This window comes from Lepisosteus oculatus, chromosome 2 (assembly GCF_040954835.1).
Source record: "Lepisosteus oculatus isolate fLepOcu1 chromosome 2, fLepOcu1.hap2, whole genome shotgun sequence".
Taxonomy (NCBI): domain Eukaryota; kingdom Metazoa; phylum Chordata; class Actinopteri; order Semionotiformes; family Lepisosteidae; genus Lepisosteus; species Lepisosteus oculatus.
The window spans coordinates 42,076,091-42,096,573 of NC_090697.1; the positions used below are offsets into that span (position 1 = coordinate 42,076,091).

Below are 20,483 nucleotides of genomic sequence, written 5' to 3' on the forward strand. Positions count from 1 at the left end.
TATTTAAAGAACAGATGTTTTATCTCTCTTGAGAAAGTCAAGGTAATGTCATGTCAGAAAAGGCACATTGTCTCGCTGGTCCCAAGCTATACAACATGTACTATATACAGTGTGTGCCCTTGGAGCCCTAAAGCACTAACATGACAGCAGCATCAGTTTCTTCAGGGGCTTTATCTGAGTAAAGCTCAGCCAACACAAAACTATTATAAATAAAGTTCCACTAAGTTTTGGTAGTTAATATACAGTTCATTTTAGAACTTTTGTTTTGTCTTGAAGGTCAGAATATCTGCCTATATAAACTCTGCTATCCTGTGGAGTTTCTGAGTATGGTTTAACAGCTTTTGAATTTATAAGGGAACATATTATTTTTTTCATTTTGTTAAAATATTCCATCACAGTTTCTTTTTCTATTGTTAAGCGTTACTGAAGCAGATCAAAAAAAATACCTGAGGAAATAATGTGGTGCAGAATGACCTTAAATGAAGCACCTTGTGTAAGGGTGCTTTGTTTGCACAGGGACTTATAGTAATTCCTTCTTGAGTGTTGAACATCAATAAAAAATGGATTGATGACCATGGTAGCAAAAAGAGAGAAAAAGGAGAAAAAGTCCAGGTAACATGACAAAAAGAAAATAGATGTACTTTGAAAATAAAAGACTGCAAAATGCTTTTTTCTCCCCATTTACTTTCTCTTCTGCAGGATTCTACTTATTCTGTTCTGCCTATGCTCAGAGCTTTGAGTTTTATGTCTTGGAAACTTTCTTATGCATATCAATAGAGTTTGTACCCATAGTGAAAGATGGGTGAATAATCAGGTTTCCAACAGAGTCCTTCCATTAAGTGGCCATTACCCAAGAGAATTGAGTCTCCATTATATGATTGTGAAAACTTGGAATGTGACTAAAATGTAGTTTATTTCGGTGCTGATGTCACGATGTCCTCAGTTCAGTAAGTCTCCAAACCATCAATTTTTTTCAATACAAAAATGCTAAATGTATTCTATAAAATGATGTAGCAAAATGATAGGTAATGGGTTTATCCTCTTTAATTATTGTAGGTGTGAAGAAAAATATACTGCACATCTCTGAGTATGAGTTACTATCTAGTTCTAAAAGATTAGAAGAGATTTGCAGAAAAGAAAATGAAAAGTAGTTTACCTTTGCACAGAGGAGGGTCACCACTCCAGCCATTTTCTGTACAGAATATTTCCTCTGCACCTTCCAGACGGTAACCAAAGTAACAAGAGTACATCACCACTAACTTGCCAGGGGAGGAACAAAATACAAAATCTCCATGTTCTATTTTTGTGGGTGAGCCACATTGTGTACGTTCTGTGGTTAAAACACATTTAAAATATGTTCGGAATTATTCACAATTAACTATGAAGGTAAAGCCAGTGTATTGTAGACCGATATAATGACACCTGAGGAAAGAACTGCAAGTACCTGTAGTAATCATTAATAAGATTTAACATTAATATAGACCTACTGTACTGTACTTGTGTCATATTGCATTTTTCATGGCATTATCATACTCATTTGTTACCTTTTCATACCCATCTTCTTTCTCGATCACTTTGAGATTAAGAATTGATCATTCTCCTGCTTAAATCAGCTCACCTATTGGAGGGCTGTTTTCATTTCTTTATTTTATGGGTTCTTTGATGTTTCCCTTCAAAAGAATCTCAGGACAAAATACTACTGCAAAGGGGACCATACATTGTCTGTGTGCCGTTATTAATTGTAAAAACAATAATCCCAAACTCAACCCAAAACTCCCAAACTGTATATCAGTTTTGCAATAAAAACACATTAAAAACTTGATCATTAAAGTATTGATTCTGAACAACAGTTTGATTTAATACATATACTATAATTAGACATACTTGAAAGATAACAGTGAAGGGTTATAAATGTTGAAATATGACAATTAAAAGCTGCATGCACTGATTTGGGTCAATTAACAGGTTATTTTATATTATTCCAAGAATTAAATGAGCACTTTACAACAGTTAATGCAATAGTCATTTTTATACTTATAATAATCTTGAAGCTAACCTTCGTTGAGGTTTTCCTGCCAAGCGTCAAGGTTCATTCCAGGTATTTGATCACAAGGAAATAAGTCCTCAGGGTATCTTCCCAATCTGAAAGGGTCGAGGGAGACCTCTGTGACTCCACTGTTGTCACAAATAACTCGGGAGAGAGAATGTTTCTCAAATTCTTCTCTTTGGGTCTGTGTAAATACACCAGAGTTTTCCCACCAAAACCTACAGAAACAAAAAAAACTGTTTTAAAAATACACATACTGTAACATTTGAAATCAAAGGGCTCTACTGTACGAGAATAATATTCACCTCCTAAATTATGGTAATGTAATAACAAGCACATACTCTCTAGTCTTGCACCTTACAAAAATAGCTTATTTTCTTTACCAGAATTTGAAAGCAGATGCATTTACATACATTTTTTTATTTTTTTAGTGCATCTTCAGCACGTTATTATATTCTTAATTTCTTATCACAGACAGGTTTTTAAAGGTAGAGATGTAAATAAATCTGATGCTATGCTTCTTAAATGCTTGTGTTTTTTCCATTTTAAAGCTATCTGTTTAGGAAAAACTTGTTGTTTTCTTTTTTTTAAAATTATAATGTTCCTAAAATGAAGATAAAAATTTGATCCAGAAAATGAAGGAGAAATCGACAGCAGACATAGAGAAGTAAGAAGCAACAGCAAAATGTGTGTAATCCATTGTCTCATACAAAATTGATAATCTTGCTTTCAAGGAACGTCTAAGGTATTTATATAGGCATATTCCCATTCCAAATTACCAATCTCCTTCTTGTAGCATTTTCATCTGTTTTCCAATTAAGCATGCAAACAGTGGACCGGTTCTGGCACCAGGTAAAATATCCTCCACTAGCCCACCTAACCAAACATCAATGTTGCTGGGATGCCCATATACATCCATTATCCGCTGAACTATGCTTGCGTTACTTATAACAGTGTGTAGATCAGCCTGAGACTCCAGTGTAGGAAATCCACAGAATTTCCTCCAGGCATTGTAACCTGAAACAGACACCAGGAAAAAATGTCATATACAACCATTTTCTGTCAAGTAAGCAATATGAACAATATAAAAGGACTAAATACCCTAATTAAAAATAGGTTTTAATTGTGGCAATAAACAAATATGGATTAGAGACCACAATTAGATATCTAATTTTATTAATAAGTAATTAAATTACTATTGCTGAAAAAACCCATTACAATCTAAAGGATATTTCTAAGAAAAATTCTGATATAAGTATGAAACTGTTTCAATAAATAAGTTTTATACTGATGAGCTCCAAAAGATAAAAATATTTTGAAAATAAATAATATGTAATGCAGCTTCCTCACTGGGGCATGTCAACACAAAAAATGTTGGTAGATCTAATTAAGGAGAAAAACATTGTGAGTGCATTTATTTGTAAAGAACTACACGTATTAATCAATTATATGGCCATGGTACACATTATCACACTATTTCTAATAGTTTCCAAACCTGTTTAGACAAAATTGGAAACAATTTAGATAAAGTTGTGTTGGAGCTATCAAAGTAGAAATCCATGTCAAGCCATCTAAATTATTATCTACTATTTATCTGCTTGCTTTGTCTCAGAGCACCAAAAAACAACAAGTATAACATAATGACATTACATTCAATTTTTTAAAATTGTATATGTGCAGTAACAAGACTTCACTTCAAATCCACATCTTCAACATAAAGGACCCATAATCCACATAAGTAAATTACCTTATTTTTTCCTCTCTGCAATGGGGAATACAATCAACTCATAATCAATTATGAACACCTGCAACAATTGGCATTGAGACTATGTTATCAGCCTCTGCATTACTGAAGGAAGACGAGTATATGATTTATACTTGAACTGAAATGAAGAACTGAAAAGTTCTGTGTCTATTCCCCCTCAATCATCTTTCTGTGTTGTACCTATTTTTAACACAGATTCCCGGAAAATATCAGATGCTGTAGCTGTTCACTAAGCCTCAACGGGATTCCACAGTGATGTAAAATGTGAAATTAGGGCCAGGGGAGTAGTATTCCAATGGGACAGAGGTTGATCAAATTGACCCTGAAGTTGGCAGTTCACACCAGAAAGGCAACATCATAAAATTCAAGGAAAATTGCCCAATTGTCAAATTCCCAGTAACCAACAAGAAAGCATAGTGCAGATAATTTTCTTTTAAAGAACAAATACAAGAAGGTTTTCTGTTTTGGAACAGCAATTACACTAAAAAGTGTCTACCAGTATATCTAACAAACTATAGTGCTTATAGTTTTGACTTTCTAACTAACATAACATAAATGTCCAAAACAAACTGAGGAAGAAAAACATTTGTACTGAAACAAAAATGCTTCTAAATACATAAGTGACGATAATATGTTTTAAATGCCATTTAAAACACAACCAATGGTCCCCTAATTCTTAAACACAAGTTCATTACTAAGACCCACAAAACTTCAAAACTTGGCTTACTGAAAGCACTCATTGTAAAGAGTAAATAAAACTTTATTTTTATGGTTTGAAAACTGGCTGTTACAGAGATGGTAAGTGATGACATTATGTAGGTTCTTGTCTGAAATGTTGAGTATGTTGAGGCAAACTGCTCGGCTACATGGCTACATTTCTAAAATGTGCAATCAGGGAAGTTTAAGTTGAGCTTGAAGAGGAGCAATTGTTATGTCTAGGTTGTGTTTTGGGATTTTTTTACTTTATGTGTGTGTATGTGTATGTGCGCCAATCCTTCAAGATTATTCTAAAACAAATCTTAGATATACAGTATGAAAACATTTACCAAAATCAATCCCTAACTGTGGAGAAAATGTAGGACCTTCCTGAAACAACAGAGCGAAGTCTCATAAGTAAACATTATATATGTACTGTATGTGTCCAGAAAATAAACATACATTATTAAAGGCAGCCTTAGATTGTACAGTACTTGCGTGTGTAATCCCTGGCAAGTGAAATCAGTTATGAATTTAATTTATGTTTGTTTTTCTCTTTTGAAAATATATATTGTAAGTATATTACATTTAAAATGATTTTTTTTAGTAATTATCCATTATAAGGGAAAAAGCACAGTAGTGTCTATCTCAGAATCACATAGTATGAAGTGGGATTACACCCTGTACATATGGTACTGTACATAAACACATAATTTACTGATGTCAACTAACCTACATAGTATATATTTTGATATCAGTTAAGATGTCACTTAAGAGACATCCATCAGCTTGGACACAAGAACAATATGTAAGCTCCATACAGTGTGCCCCAGGCCAGAATCAAACCCAAGACCCAAGAAATGGGAGGCATCAGCATTACCAACAGCATCTATTAATACTGTAAATAAAGAAAAATGAGAACTCTTGAGGGCTCATGAGGACTGCACTAGTAATGACAGGACAAATCTAGAATGTCAACCTCTCTGAAGTCACTTTGCTTACATATCATTGAATTCTGATTGTGGTTTTGTTTTGTTTTGTTTTTTTCTAAAAAGTGTCCGTTTCACATCCAGATAGTTTTTCAAGAAAGCAATCAGATCTTATTTATCAGTCATGCAATTAAATATCATACAGTGCTATTGTGATCATCTTGAACTTTTTTAATTGCCAACTGCCATTAGGAAATATTGCATTATACATGAGGAGAGGTCTTAAAATAAATAAAACAAAGAGAATTAAATTGCTATTACTTTGCAAAAAAAAGTACTCAAAACCTCTGTAAAGAAAACTGCCTGCAGAATTGCCTATTAAAAGATTCTCATCTCCACATACTGTAAGACAGTAATTTTACTCAGCTCCAGGAGGTAGAAGACTGAGCAACAGACCTGGAAGCCCATGATCACGGCCGCGCTGCAAATTTAAGGATGCCAAGTCAAGAGCTCCAGGGCTGGAAAGCACAAACAGTTTCTTTGTCAGCTCTTCATTCATTAAGTGGTCTGGAGTTACAACAACAGCGGGCTTCACCATTAGACCTCTTATTACTGGATCGAGTCCACCTACCAGAAAAAAGAAATGCAGTAAGATCAATGGGTGGCTTTATGAACACTTCAATAAGTAGTTCACATTATATATGTAAATATTTCCTTGTAATTTCAAGCACAGCATTCTGTTCTGTTTTGTTGTTGGAATTATATCTCTCATTCTAATTAATGTGTGAGCAAAACACCCTGTGAGAAGGGTTCTCAAAGCCCGAAATGAGGACAAAATATATAATTACACACTTACGTGTTATTTATAAAATAAATTACATTGGTGAAACTGTGTCCAAATGTATCGTACATGTTCCTGCTGGATTCTTATCATCAAGCTCTTTTCAAAGGATAAGCTTGCTTGGCATGTCATCTATCATGGTAAATCAAGTGTAAAACCAAGAGCAGCACAGTATGAGACAGAGCACAATTAAAATATACAACAGTAGCAAAATAAATAATCTAAACATTAGGATTACATAAATACCTCATTTCTTAATTCTTTTTAAATCTCCCAAAACATTATGATTTGAACTCAGTATAATTAGTGGGTGTATGTTATGATAATATATGATAATTTTGAAAAACCTGTTTGAGAAAAAGGGAATTGATTTTCCAGAAGTAACACCAACTCAAATCAATCAGTTGTTGCTCAGTATTATTACACGTACTGTGAACTAAGGTAATCATTACAACTTGAACAGAACCAGGTCTTTCAGAGCTGGTCATTTCTATTGTGGCTCTGTTTTGCGTTCAAGATGACACGTCATTCTAAAGCATTTTAAAAAAGATGTTGTTCTCAATTAGACTACATTTAATGAGTTCAATTTAAAATAAAAATAGTTATGTATGCCTTTCTCAAAGTTTCTCAAAAATTGATTTCACACAATAGAGAAATATCAAGAAAAAATAATTTATATGGGTAAAATATCCATTCTTCCTTACACCAATGAAATAAAAGTGAAATAGTGTTATGAGGGGAAAAAATGTATCAGTATTGCATTTTTCTCCATTGGATAGAAATTATCTTAGAGTTCTGTTAGATTTGGTGAAGAAACATGTCAAAGACGTTTAAGCATACCTTCTTTAATCAGTCTCCAAGGACTGAAAAATGTCTCATGTAGACTCACAGATGAGAAATTGTTATGCTCCTGATATTTCTCATCCAGTCTATGTGTGACCGGTGAAACAGTTGCATGGCCAAACCGGAAAGCTGCTGTTGCAAACACATTGGAAACTGTAGGATTGAGAGAAGAATCATATCCTCCATAGACACCGATGTACTGATCAAAGGCATCAGCTCCAAGAATTTTGGGGACATAATCCCTGAAGGTTATAATCTTCAAAGAGAAAAGAGAAGTTAGGTACTGTAGTAATTTCTCTGTTTTAAGTATGGATTTTAGGTTATTATAATTGTTCCCTATCTGATAAAGGTGAAAATCCTGCACCCCCCCCCCCCACCCCCAAGTGTTATACTTATTAAGAATGTATTTCATAGGTATAATTACAGGGTGTACTTTCTATAATTACCAATTTCCCAAATAGGCCAAAATGCAAAATGTAGGTTACTTCACAACATTGTTTTTAAATCCTTAAGAATTATTTCTGGCAACATTCTTTGCAATCTGCCTTGCCAGAAATTGCAATACTTTTTTAATGTACATTAAGCATAATCTTTGTGGGTGTCAAATTATGAGCATGTATTTTTCAGCCCTAGTAGATACAGTACAATATTGTACAGAGCACTTATTTAGGTATGGTGCAGCAGTTGTTACATTATTTCATCTGCAATAGTAGGTATCTCAAGTTACATAGGATTTTTTTTTTTAATTCTGAAATGTTCTAATGCTAAATGATATGAAATAAGTCAATTTACCATTCTACAATCAAAATCCCCTTATGAAAACTGAATTGAGCATTACAGTATAAATTACACATAACATACTGAGGTAGCTCAGTGATGCGTGATTAGCAATGCTGCCCACATCGCTTAGGCCCTGAGTTTAATTCCGTCTTGTGCCAGTTGCTTGCTGGGGTGATAGGCCCCAGCTCCCCTGACATACTGACATCCCCTATGATCCTGAAATGGACAGATGGACAAATATACTGTATATAATACATACTGAGAGTCATAAATAATGTAACTAATAATTTTTGTTCCAACATTTCCTCAGATATACGTACAGTAAAATTATCAGAAAGAAATATTTAATTCACTGCATATCAGAATAATCCGTTAACCAAAGGTGAAAAGTGCATTTCGTCCACGTGCATATTTTACACCTTAAAATATATATTGGAATGGTATGCACACTTGGTACTTTAAATGTGGCAATGTTTGCATTTTGCTACCCCCTGTGACTGTGGGTACAAGCTAGCGAATAAGGGCAATAATCATAACTGAACCAAAATTCAAGAACTGCCGCAGAGTAGAAGACAGGATGTCATAGGGAAATGGAGGACCCTTTCTTCTGTAGTGTAAGACATTGAAATGGAAAAGAAGGACTGGTTTGGCGATGGAAGTGTAACATGGCATGAGCTACAATACAGCATCAGTGGAGATCGTGGTTAGTGTCTCCTTAACTGTGCAATGCTATAGAAACAATCGTTTTGCCATTGTAAACACGCTACCGTTTACATGCATGCATTTGTCAGACTATTCTGACATGGCACAACATGCATGTGATGGTTCTGCCACTCTATGAACCTGACATGAACTCAAAGCATTTGGGAAGCACTGGAGTGGCCTCAGGCAATGCTGGTGGTCATAGCCATGTACTTTATGCTTGCTGAGCTACTGTACAGTGTATGTATAGTATTACTTCTGGCTGAGAGGAGTCTGAGTCCCACAGAGAAATAAATACTGTTTTTTTAACTGTTATGTTAATTCCATGTTGTATCCAATCATTAGTATAAAATGTAAGAAACGTGATGGACAGATAGTGAACATAATTTTTCAATATGAAATATTCACCTTGTTCAGAGAAAAAAAAATCCTCCCCTGTTGTAAACCTCTTCGGTTTGTTAACTCTTTTAATTAGATAATGGGTTTAAATGTTAATTTAGCATATGTACCCTAACCTTTTGTGATGTCCACGTTTTTCTGCCTAAGAAAAAAATCAGTCTGTATTTTCTTTTTGTTAAGTAAAAACTGTTGCAAAACTCCTCTGCTTCATTCGAATGCCTTTCAGTCTACTCTATTATGAAAAGTTAAGAGTGAGGAGGTGTGGGAATAGATTGGCTGCAAAAGGAACAAGTAGAGGTGAATTCCACACTGAAAGGAGAAATAAAGAGTGAAATTCATATCAATGCATGTTTCTGCTGTAGCACTTACAGGCTCACAGCCTACAGCATAGAACAAGCCCTTTTCACCAGGTCCTGCTTAGTCACGGGGGATATATTCCTGAACTATCTGCAGATAATGAAAAATGCAAATACTGAAAACAAAGTTCTCCAAGCTAAGTTTCAAAATACAAATTTATCACAACTCTACAGTAAGTCATACTGTAAATATATTGTACAGTATTAGTGTTAGACTAAGATGTTTTAAAACATATTTGTTGGGGGAAAACATGCATTTAAGTAGTCTTATGCAGAAGACATACAATGTGTAGAACATAATCACATTGAATAAATTGTATCTGTTACAAACAAACAAGGGTGGCACAGTGGAGGACTGGTTGCCTCACATCACTGGTGCCCTTGGTTCAATTCTAGACCTGGGGTGCTATCTGTGTGTAGTTTGTATGTTTTCTCTGTGTTCATGTGTTCATGTGGGCTTCTTCCAGGTGCTCTGGTTTCCTCCCACAGTCCAGAGACACACTGGTCTGTATCTGTGTGAGCCATGCAATAGACTGGCCTCCCATCTAAGGTGTATCCCAACCTGCACCTGTTGCTCACCAGGATAGACGTTGGCTCCTCTGTGAGGTTGCATTGGATAAAGCAGCTAGAAGACTTAAAGATGCAGTATTTTGTAATTATTGATGTTGTATCTTAAAGTTCTCTGTGGTGATCACCTGCTGTAAATCTGTTAGATGTTTTATGATAAAATAAAAGCAATCCATACATTATAAGTGACCTTCAACTTGAACAATCTGAAGTTAGTAATTTCTTTTTAAAACAAAATAAAATTCTCATTTGATTTTTCCCAAAATAATTTCCATGAGGAAAGTTAATTTTTTTGTGGAGGAATAGTTTTTTTCTCTTTGCAGTACACTGCAGGCATACTGTTTAACACTTACTGTATGTACTGTATTATGTTGCAATATGTGGCTGAACTACAAAAAAAAAACTGTAGACTTTACAGTGAAAAACAAAGATGGATGATCTCAGGAATTACATACAGTACAGTATATATCATACACTACAAATAAAAAATAAATATACAGTACCAAATTACAAATGAAAAGAAGATAATAAAGTATTACAGCTTTCTATTATAACAATGAATCTTCTTAAAACATCTGCCTTTACAGTTACAGTATGTAGTGCAGTAATCTTTAGGAGGATGTGATGAAGGGAACAGTTCAATTGCATTGAATTGAGTTGAGCTTGAGGCCAACAATAAACGTTCTAGAAGCTTAAATAATTTTTCTTGGGCCAGGCTTTGCCTGACACCATGTGGATGGGCAAACTATGGATGTAAGTGTGCCTTAAAGTACTTGGAATTATTACTGTGCTGGTTTGTTAAAGTAAAATATTTTACTGCAATATTAGTGGAATGTGCAAACCCTTATTTATGTGAACTGAACAGCTTGCTGCACAGCATTTTTCTGCACAACTATTTTCTGATTTGACAGGTCACAGTATTAACTTGTTTTGAGGTACTGAGAAAGTTGTTGTAGAGAAAAGTTCCTAAAGCAAAACAGGTAATGTCAGCTTAATTGAAAATGGGAAAACAGTATCTCAAATTAGATAGAATGTGCATTGATGATTGGTTAGAATCAGCGCTACACCATGATATTTTTAAACATATTGATGCAAAACAGAAAAAAAACTATAAACATTCTTCTTTATCTTTTATTGTAGCTGCTTTTTTTTTGTAATATAATATACCTTTCATAAACAATAATATTACTTTTGATGTATAACACATACTGCTTACTGCTCTTATTCTGTGAAGAGTAGATGCCCACTCTAGGCTTTTACAATTTCCTGCTCACCTCTGGTTCTCTTTAGTATCTTTTAAAAATGTCCTACCCTCACATTAATTTCCTCCCCTAGCCAAAACTGTTATTTGTTATTTCATCTAATTAATCTAATTAATTAAATTTCTGTAGTTCTACATCTAAGTAATTACATTTCTGTGTTTTATTCTATAAAAGGATGTGCAGTTAAGCTTACTGTTAAGTACATCTTTAAAATATTTTTAAGATACATCAGGATAAATTAATTGTATTTCCCTTGAATTGTCTACTTCATTTATAACAATTGATTAAAAAAATAAAACATTGATTTTAATTCATTTATACTATGATATAGCTTGATTGTTAAATTTCTATCTACATATACAAAAGTAATTTGAAAGCAGCAGATATTAATGAGTTAAATTAATCTTACAGCATATTTTTTATTGACATGTATTGTTTTTATAAGAGCAGCATTAATCATGTTCTAAATGCTTTAACCAAAGAAGTGCATAATGTAATCTTTGGCACAGTGAAAAGATAAATATCAGTCAAACGTAATACTGGGTTTTTGTTTAAACCAAGTATGATGGATACGGGAAATATATAATTTACTTTTTGACATGATGTTGGATTAAAGTGCCTCACATGTAATGCTTTGTTACAGCATTGTAATCAAATGACAGAATCGATTTGTGTAGGAAGAAAACAAAAGTTGTTCTACAAGAAAATGTCAGATATTAAAATGACACCATTTGGAATTATGGAGATAAGAACTATGATACTTAGATAAATTACATCCATTTTTATGGATGTTAATACAGTATATGTTAACATTATGTTTTCTTTTTTTCATATTATTGAATATAAAATGCTCTATGTGAATTTGTTTTTTTCTTTTTTACTACAGTATATACAGTAGATAAATTAAGCATTTCTCAGCACGTATTTTTCTAAGCTGAAAAATATTTTATTCTCTTGTAGTAATATACTGTAAATGTGTTCAAAGGAGTATAGAAATGGGTATTGCTGGGTTCAGTGTACATCCATCCATCCTACAGTATGTCAGTAAGTCAAACTTAAGATGTTTTTTGGAGGTAAGAGGAAACCACTATGGGGTACAGTATATGGGGAAGAAATATACATTCCACACATGCACACCAGTATCAAACCCTGGTCTCTGAAGCTGTTAAGTAGTGGATACTGTAGTATGGTACTTATTTAATATTTCAGCAAGTTTATAGGTGCAATTTTTATTACATTAGTAGGTAATCTTTTTGTTTTGTGTAGAACAAAAAAAAGTAAGAAAGACCGATTGATGAAAGAAAGATTATTTTGGGATTGGGATTAATGTACTGCAGGTCAGAGAAGACTAAGGGGAGTACTGAGAGATACTGTATTTGGAGCCGAGAAGCTGCAAACCATACAGGAATCAGGGCTATGAAATTGTGCAATAAAAGGAAATCCAGTGAAAAATACATTTCTGTTTCTCTACTTCCTCTTTGCTGCACTGGTTACTGGTTATCTCATGTTGTATTTCGGCTCCCACATACATTGGTATCCTTGGGTTTTAGATTATGGTAAAAGATTATGGTAAGAAAAGTGCTTCATATTAGCATAGTAATAGAATCCTAAAGGTCATTGTTGATCTTATTATTTCAATACCTTAAATATAGATGAAGTAAAAACTTCATTGCAAGAAACAATTATTTCACTAGATTTTTTTAAGTATATTTTAAAAATAAACTGAATACAAATAAACTGGATTACTCATTTTGTAAATAAAATAGCTTATAGAAAATGACCAATTAGCAATATACAGTACTAATTTTGCTTGACAAGGCCAGAATTAGGAGTGTGACCAACCTGATGCAAAGCTCCAATGATTTTGCGGGTCTCCTGGTATGTCGTCTCTGCAGTCCAATGATGGTTTAGCTTTTTTAGAGCTTTAGCAATCCGATTATGTTCTCTGACCCAAAGAGTGTGCAAAACAGACAGGGAGATCACTTCACTTGACCTAGTGTCTCCAGCCATGAAGCATTCAATCCTTTCCCCACCAGCATCCCTTGGGTCTTGTGCACATGGAGAGGGGGTTTTACTCACGAAAGGTAAGTATGAGCGCCCACTATCTGTGAATTTTGTGTTCACAGCAAGAAGGCCCTCATGACTTGAAAAGTTCCGAAGCTTGCTCACCATGGATGGGCTATTGCCATAAACTGTAGAGGCATCCAAGAAGGAGCTGAGGGCATTCATCTGTTGCCTTTGAGGTAACATTTTGAGATCTTCAAAGAGCACAGCTTCATCACCAGTGAAACAGGCAGGAGAAGAACGGAAAAAAGGTAAACAGTCTCTCGTTCCAGAAAATGAGTCATTCGGTGGAATCTGTGTGTAAGAGAGAAAATCATTGATTTTGAAATATTATTTCTGCATTATTTAAATTTCTGGAAGTTATGTAGAGATACAAAGTATTTTTTAAGTAAAATGTTTACTGCCATTGTATTTACACTACGATATTCGTTTAATAACAGCCTTCTTTCATCCTCTGCTCTCAGTAAATGTATTGAACATCTCCAAATGTCAATGACAGTGACTCATTAGATTACTTGCTGATTATGTTTTGTGTTTTGGAATGAAAGGCTTATTGTTATATGATCTGCAAAAGGATGTGTTTCTAAAAGAGACATTCAATTAAATATTTATTTTGACCACTATGAAGTAATGTATTCTCCTTCAGTTTAGCAGGGAATGTTTTAATAGGACAAAGTGTCAGACTGGAAAGGATGTAATGACAAGACGATAGCCACTAGAGGTTGCTGTACAGAAGCAAAAATAGACATTTTCTACACAATTACAGTACGTGTGTAATTGGTATAAAAGTATAAACAAGGGAGATTACAGCTGCAGGTTATTCAGCTCAGCCTGGCAAATGACAAGCAACTCAAGTGAGTACAATAATGTATTTAAAAAAGATTTGGGTTTAAAGGGTCAACAGACTGTCCTATGCTTACTGTATGAGTTAAAATTAAAAGACATCAAGCGCAAATCACTGTAAATAATCTATTCTGGGGTGTAAGACATGTTAGAGGAATAGTGGGACATGTCCTAACTAAAGGGCTCAGATATTCCCAGATTCACGGAGTAGAAATGCCTGTTATAAGAGAGGAAAGAGAAACAGATTGTCTTTAGCTAACCCTGTGGAGTAGGGTTTAGACTGCAGCACCTGAATTAGATAATCACTCTGTAATAATATTATCTCTAAGGAAGAGGTCCTACACTAGCTTGCTTGAAAAGAGCAATGATACAATATGAAGGTCCTTAAAGTCTTTACCAGAAGGCAAGATCTTTCACACCTGGTATGCATTACTGAATGAAAAGCCTGAATGCGTAACTTAAATGACATAAAATCATCAGGAACAAAAGCTCCTAATGTAGAATTATCAGATTCTAGCTTTCCCTTGGTCTTGTTAATTGAGATTAGACTAAATTTATCATTGCATGGTTGAAAATGTTTCTATGCATACATTAGAAACATTCACTTAAAATCCAGCGTCATAGCCTTTTAGAAATCTCATAATTTAATTCAAATATCACAGAAAAAAAGGCTTGGTTGCTGCCTGTAATACAATATAATAGCAAATGTTTTATACAGTAGTTTTTTTTTAATTGTGAGCCTCTTAATTTACGGTAATATCACAAACTTATTTAAGACCTTTGAGTATCTACTGTTATATTATGATATATAACGCTATAAGATAGCGTTTAAACCAAAAATAAATAAATGAAGATTCTCTGAGTAATAATTTGGACAAAATGAGTGGAAATAAAATAATAATTTGGTCTGAATGTTAAAAAAAAATTAGTATTGTACTTTTGTAGGTTTTTCATTTATTTGAATTACACCCAAGACTGTTTGCTTTTTCTGTCTTTAAAGAGTACCTATGCTTTTGAATACTTTAAAATCAATTAATTATATAGATCATCTTTATGTCAGGAAACTATGTCGTCTTCAACAATTTACTTGGGAAAGCCCTGGGTCAACAGCGTCTGTCTGCATTTTCCCTTTGTTCAGCGAATTATATTCTCCTATTTTCAAACTGATGAGTAATATACCTTTGTTGAACATATAGAATTTGCAGTATTATTTATTATTCTTGTCCCGAGAAATGAGAATTATGATGAAAAAATATCCTTTAAATTATTTTAGACTATTCAGAACAACGAGCAATATGATTTATATTTCAATAATTTAGCTGTATTGAATATTAATGTTCTCTAAATGTAAATATATAAAACAAAAACTATTTTAAAAGGCTTACAAGTTATTGTGTTATTGTGGTGCCTTTTATTTTTAATGGAAGACCTACCTTAATAGGAAAACAAGGATTTAAGTTTTCACATGTATTTTGACAATCCACTCCTTCCACAAAACTGGCTTTGCTTGTGGTCTGAGGGGTGAATGAAATATCATGGTCTATGTATTGGCCCCAGTCAACAATCATTTGGGAATAGGAGTCATCTTCCACAATCTGGTCATTTGAAGTTTGCATTATATTGTTGCTTACATCCCGGACCTGTTTATATATATTCAAGAAATATAATTAAATAACATATACTGTATATGTATATATTTACATATAATAGCCTTCTCTTTTTTCAATAATTGTGATTGGTGTTAGAATCATGAAGTCTTAGGATTCTAACAGTATTTTTTATTATATTAGTTCAAAGGTTTTGTCATTATAGATTATAGAAATAATAAAGCATTATACAACATCAGAATCATATTATTATTAATAAATTACATGGGAATCAATTAACAAGCTAATTATAATTCAAGATAATTGAAACCCCATAAAACAGATAATTAACAAAGACATTCTGTGAAGGAAAAAGAGAATAGTTAAGCTAGGAATGTCATTTTATTTTAAGCTACAGTATGTGACTCTTTTTAACAGAGCACAGTTTTACAGTTATTCTTTCCTCAAAACAATGCATATTGTATGTGGTTTGGAACTTATAACAGAAAATGTATGCTGAAGGGACGATTTGTGCTCTCATTTCGTTCCCCAGAAATGTGCCTCTCTTCCACTGACAGACAGATAAATGGAGATCAGACTGTTTTTAAACTAAGAGCTGTTAAATTCAGCTCCAGTTAATCCATTTGATAACTGATGAGGGAAAAGCAACCCATGAGAAAAACAACTGCATTAGTAATCAACACACATACAGCAATACATGAATAAACCAAAATGCGCTTCAGTTATTTTTTTTAAATAGCAAACAGAAACTATTAATTAAAATAATATCACTTTGAGCTCTTCTGACAGTAGGATTTTCTTGTAATGATGTCCACACTATTTTCCAAAGGTTTTTATTTTTGTTAGAAATCAAATATTTTCTCATTTGAAGTTATCCATTATGAGATTTCTGTCAGAATGAAATGTCTTTCAAATGTTAACAAAGTGCAGGTTTTTAACCAAATAATACTTAAAATAGTTTTCTAGAATATTAAACCTGCTGCCCTTCTTTGTTGCTTCGCTAGTACTTTATCTGCTGATTTGTAGTCATTTACTAACAGTTGACAGGGCAGGTAAAATAATCAGATGTGAGGTACTGTATACTTACAGCGATGGCTTTTTTAAAACAAACCTTAGATCCTACTAAAGAATGGCTTTCATCTATGTTATTCTGCATTTACCTTTTGTGTGAAATTGATTTACTGTATGATGACAATCGGAGAGCTGTATTGTTTTATCTGAGCACCATTATGAGTGCTTAAAGAAACATACAGCATACAGTCTTTTTATTAAGTACTGTGTGAGAGTTGCATATCAAATGCTACTTTACTTATTTTTCTTCTTGATTGTGAACTAAACCAATGTCTTATCTTTCATGACACAATGCTTTTTTACAGAAAAATGTTTCAGATTTACTGTATTTTTCTACCTGTGTTTTTTTTGGAATAAATATGACAGTATTATTGTTCTCTATATATACATATATATGCAGATATTTATTGTTTTATACTGTACTTACTGGAGGAAGTGGAAAGCCATTGTACAACAATCCAGCATTCCAGCCCTTAGGTTGGTTACGCCCATCTTCGTATTCCGCAGGAAGCCATCGGGCCAGAGCAGTGCTGGCTGCCCCCCACTGGGAGTGGTTTCTGGAGGAGGACATACCTGAGATTAGCACCAGTCATTGGCAGTTTGGTTTTAGGAATTCATCACATTGAAAAATCATAACCTTGTGCTACATTCTAAGTATTGCGGTACATTAGATTAATTCTCAACTAATAAATTTCTGAATTTAACTCAAGTTATTTAAACTTCGAACATGAAAAAAATATATCTTTCATCAAAAATAAAGCGGATAAAGCTGTGAAATAAAAAAAATGTGTAAAAAAATGTGCAAATAAAAAAGTAGGATGAGGAGCATACTACCATGAAAATGATATCTAAATTATATTAAGGACGTATATAACAAAATTAGGAAGATATGTTTTAAGGAAGAAGTGGTTATCATAGGATTAATAAAAACATAAGCGCAGCAGGGGGAACAGAAATAGTAGATACAGGTGTGGCCAACAACTGGTTTCTAACTAATTTGTAAGAAAGACTATTTGATGTACTGTAGGCTTTTCAAACAATAATGATGCTGTAGACTAAACAACGTTTGTTTTTACATATTTACTGAAACTATACAATAAAGTCAAGAAAAATATTTAAATTTTCTGAAAAAATATATTTACTAATATACCACTAATGATTGAGAGTGGTTACAAGAAGTGGAATGTAATAGCATGAATATGGAATAAGAGAATTGGATGGTGGCAGTTTAAAGATATTCTGTTAGAAGCGCAGAACAGAATCATTACAAGGCACGTGTATAACAGGGGAATTAGAAAGCCCAGAGAGAGATATATATTAAAATTTCAAAGGAGGTAAAAATAAATGTAAATAGTAAATAGTTTATCTGTTAAAAAAGGTAAAAAGTAAAAAAAAGTAAAAAGTAAAGCAAGACCATGGGTTCAAGGAAAGCATATACAGTTATATGGGTTTTAGATTTTCAAAAGTATTATGACTTTAATAAAAAATAAAAAAAGAGATTAATTTTAAAACGGGAGGTAGTATTACATGTACATCTAATTGTATTAAGAACTGTTAAATGAATATACAACAGGCTATAGATCTGTGGTTACACAAGAATCTCTACTAGACTTGCACTTTCTAATTTGTACTGATAATCTATATTACGGCCTAGTATAGTAAACTGAAATTTTGCAAATCATACAAAAATAAAATAATTAGGAAGTACTATAGGAGCAATACATTATATTTAAAAAGACATAGGTTAAGTCTGAACAAATAGCTGACACAAGACAGTGAATGTAGACATACAGAAAGTTGTGTGCAGGTACTGTAGCAAAAACGTACAGTACACTGTAAATACAGTATAAGATACCTCTAAATGAGATAAATTATTTTTTAAAAAGGCTTAGGTGGTGTGTTAGATGGCTGTTGATGTACTGTATCATTTACAAGTTCTAGGCAATCCAGCATTAAAAAAGACAATCAGAATGTTATAAATAGTTCAAAATTTAAAACTTACATCAAGGCATCCATCCCTTTTCTACGCTCTTTAGCCAATACAAAAGAAGAGGGGAAGTCAAGGGGGAGCAGATGACCTTTCCAGAAACCAGGGGTGCAAGGGAGGATATACCCCAATCAGGACAAGAGACCATCACAATCATTGTGATGATTGTGGCACACACACAAGGCACACACACTCACTCACACATGTGGATTCAATTCTTGAGGTGCTATCTGCATGGAGTTTTATGTTCTTCCCAAATTATTGTGGGTTTCTTGGTGCTCCGGATTCCTTGCACTGCCCCAAGACATATTACTTAAATTGGCTTCTGGGAAAATTAGCCCTGGTGTGAGGGTGTGTGTCTGTGTCTGGGCCTGTGTGTGTCTTGTGATGGCCTGGCTCCCCACCCTGGGTGTGTCCTGCCTTGCATCTCTTGCTTTGCTGGATAAGGCCCCATCTGCTCTGCAGCCCTGTGTTGGATATAGTGGTTAGAAACTGGATGGACTAATGGATGCTGTCAGAATCGTCAGAATCATTGCAATTAAAAACCTGTTGTTGCAGGCTCCACTGATAGTTCTGTATTTCCTAGCCAGACATCCATTTGGGCAGATAGGAGGCTGCATATAAGGAAGACATCCAGACAGGTTTGCAATCAGCTTCAGGTCCTTCATGGAAAGATGATCTTTCAAAAAAAAAAATTCCATGGCAAAATTTAAACGCAAGAGTACAATGGATTCATTATCTGGCATTTAATGTAGTACTAATCAACTAAGCGTATAACTTACTTCCATGTCTCTTCATCTTCTCCTATCTGCCTTAATGTTTGGCTTGATAAATTAGTTCATGAAGAAGCAATTTTATTGCATGATGACCTTTTGCCAATTCTTAGTTTAGTAGATGGTTACAGATTCTTACTGTATATAGTTAAAATGTGTAAATTGAAAGTTATTTGGAAAAATCAGCACACAACAAAATGGTGGAATACGGCTTTTTCTAGAATAAGCAGCTGGTATTTAATATGATCATAAGGGGGAAAAGTTGTCTCTTGTCTCAATGTAATACTGGGAATTAATTTGTTTCATCGTGACACCCTTGTTGTATCAAAACTAGTGCTTTCTAAAACCAACAACAGTTCAATGTTTTCAACGTTTTTTTAGATGCAGCGGTAAATGAAGTGGAAAAAAGAATAATTAAGAATCAACGTATGTGAAATAATAAGCAAATCCCTAGTTTGCTTATAACAATTAAGGGGTTAATTAGAAACAAGTGTTTAAATTCATAACAAGCAAATAACAACTCAGTTTGGGCAGACCCTATCCTGTATAATTGTGAGAATCTTTGAGAGTTTGCTCTTCACCTGTGGAACCACATCATGTCACAATCAAATTTCATCACCTGGACAGGGTTACACAACCATTTCTAAACTTTTGGTAATCCATCCTTACAAATTCAATGTACTGTATAGTCTACAAATGCAAAATATTATTCAAGGTACTGTAACCCTATTCAGGACTGCCAAGTTGTCCTGCCAAGATCTTCCAAAGACTAACCTGGAAAATCATCCATAATGTAACAAAGAATCCCTGAATAATAACAAGAACCACTCTCTCTGAAGCTAATATCAGTGTTCATACCTCAATAATCATGAAAATACTAAATTAGAATGTTTTTCATGGGAAGATATTAAGGGAGAAACCGTTTTCTCTAAAAGGAACATTGCTGCTTGA

The 20,483-nt window shown here is 33.8% G+C and overlaps 1 protein-coding gene across 1 annotated transcript in view; it reads right to left on the minus strand.

Moving 5' to 3' along the window:
• The window catches only part of tpo (thyroid peroxidase), a 33,688-nt gene that overhangs the window by 10,050 nt on the left and 3,155 nt on the right, over nucleotides 1–20,483 (minus strand). Inside the window, exons 4-12 of the mRNA XM_015349929.2 lie at nucleotides 19,306–19,438; nucleotides 17,200–17,329; nucleotides 15,528–15,734; nucleotides 13,030–13,545; nucleotides 7,119–7,377; nucleotides 5,894–6,064; nucleotides 2,827–3,064; nucleotides 2,057–2,265; nucleotides 1,157–1,330 (exon numbers count right to left, since the gene is read on the minus strand). Coding sequence (XP_015205415.2) covers nucleotides 1,157–1,330; nucleotides 2,057–2,265; nucleotides 2,827–3,064; nucleotides 5,894–6,064; nucleotides 7,119–7,377; nucleotides 13,030–13,545; nucleotides 15,528–15,734; nucleotides 17,200–17,329; nucleotides 19,306–19,438 — 2,037 coding nt within the window. The remainder of the gene's footprint in view (nucleotides 1–1,156; nucleotides 1,331–2,056; nucleotides 2,266–2,826; nucleotides 3,065–5,893; nucleotides 6,065–7,118; nucleotides 7,378–13,029; nucleotides 13,546–15,527; nucleotides 15,735–17,199; nucleotides 17,330–19,305; nucleotides 19,439–20,483) is intronic.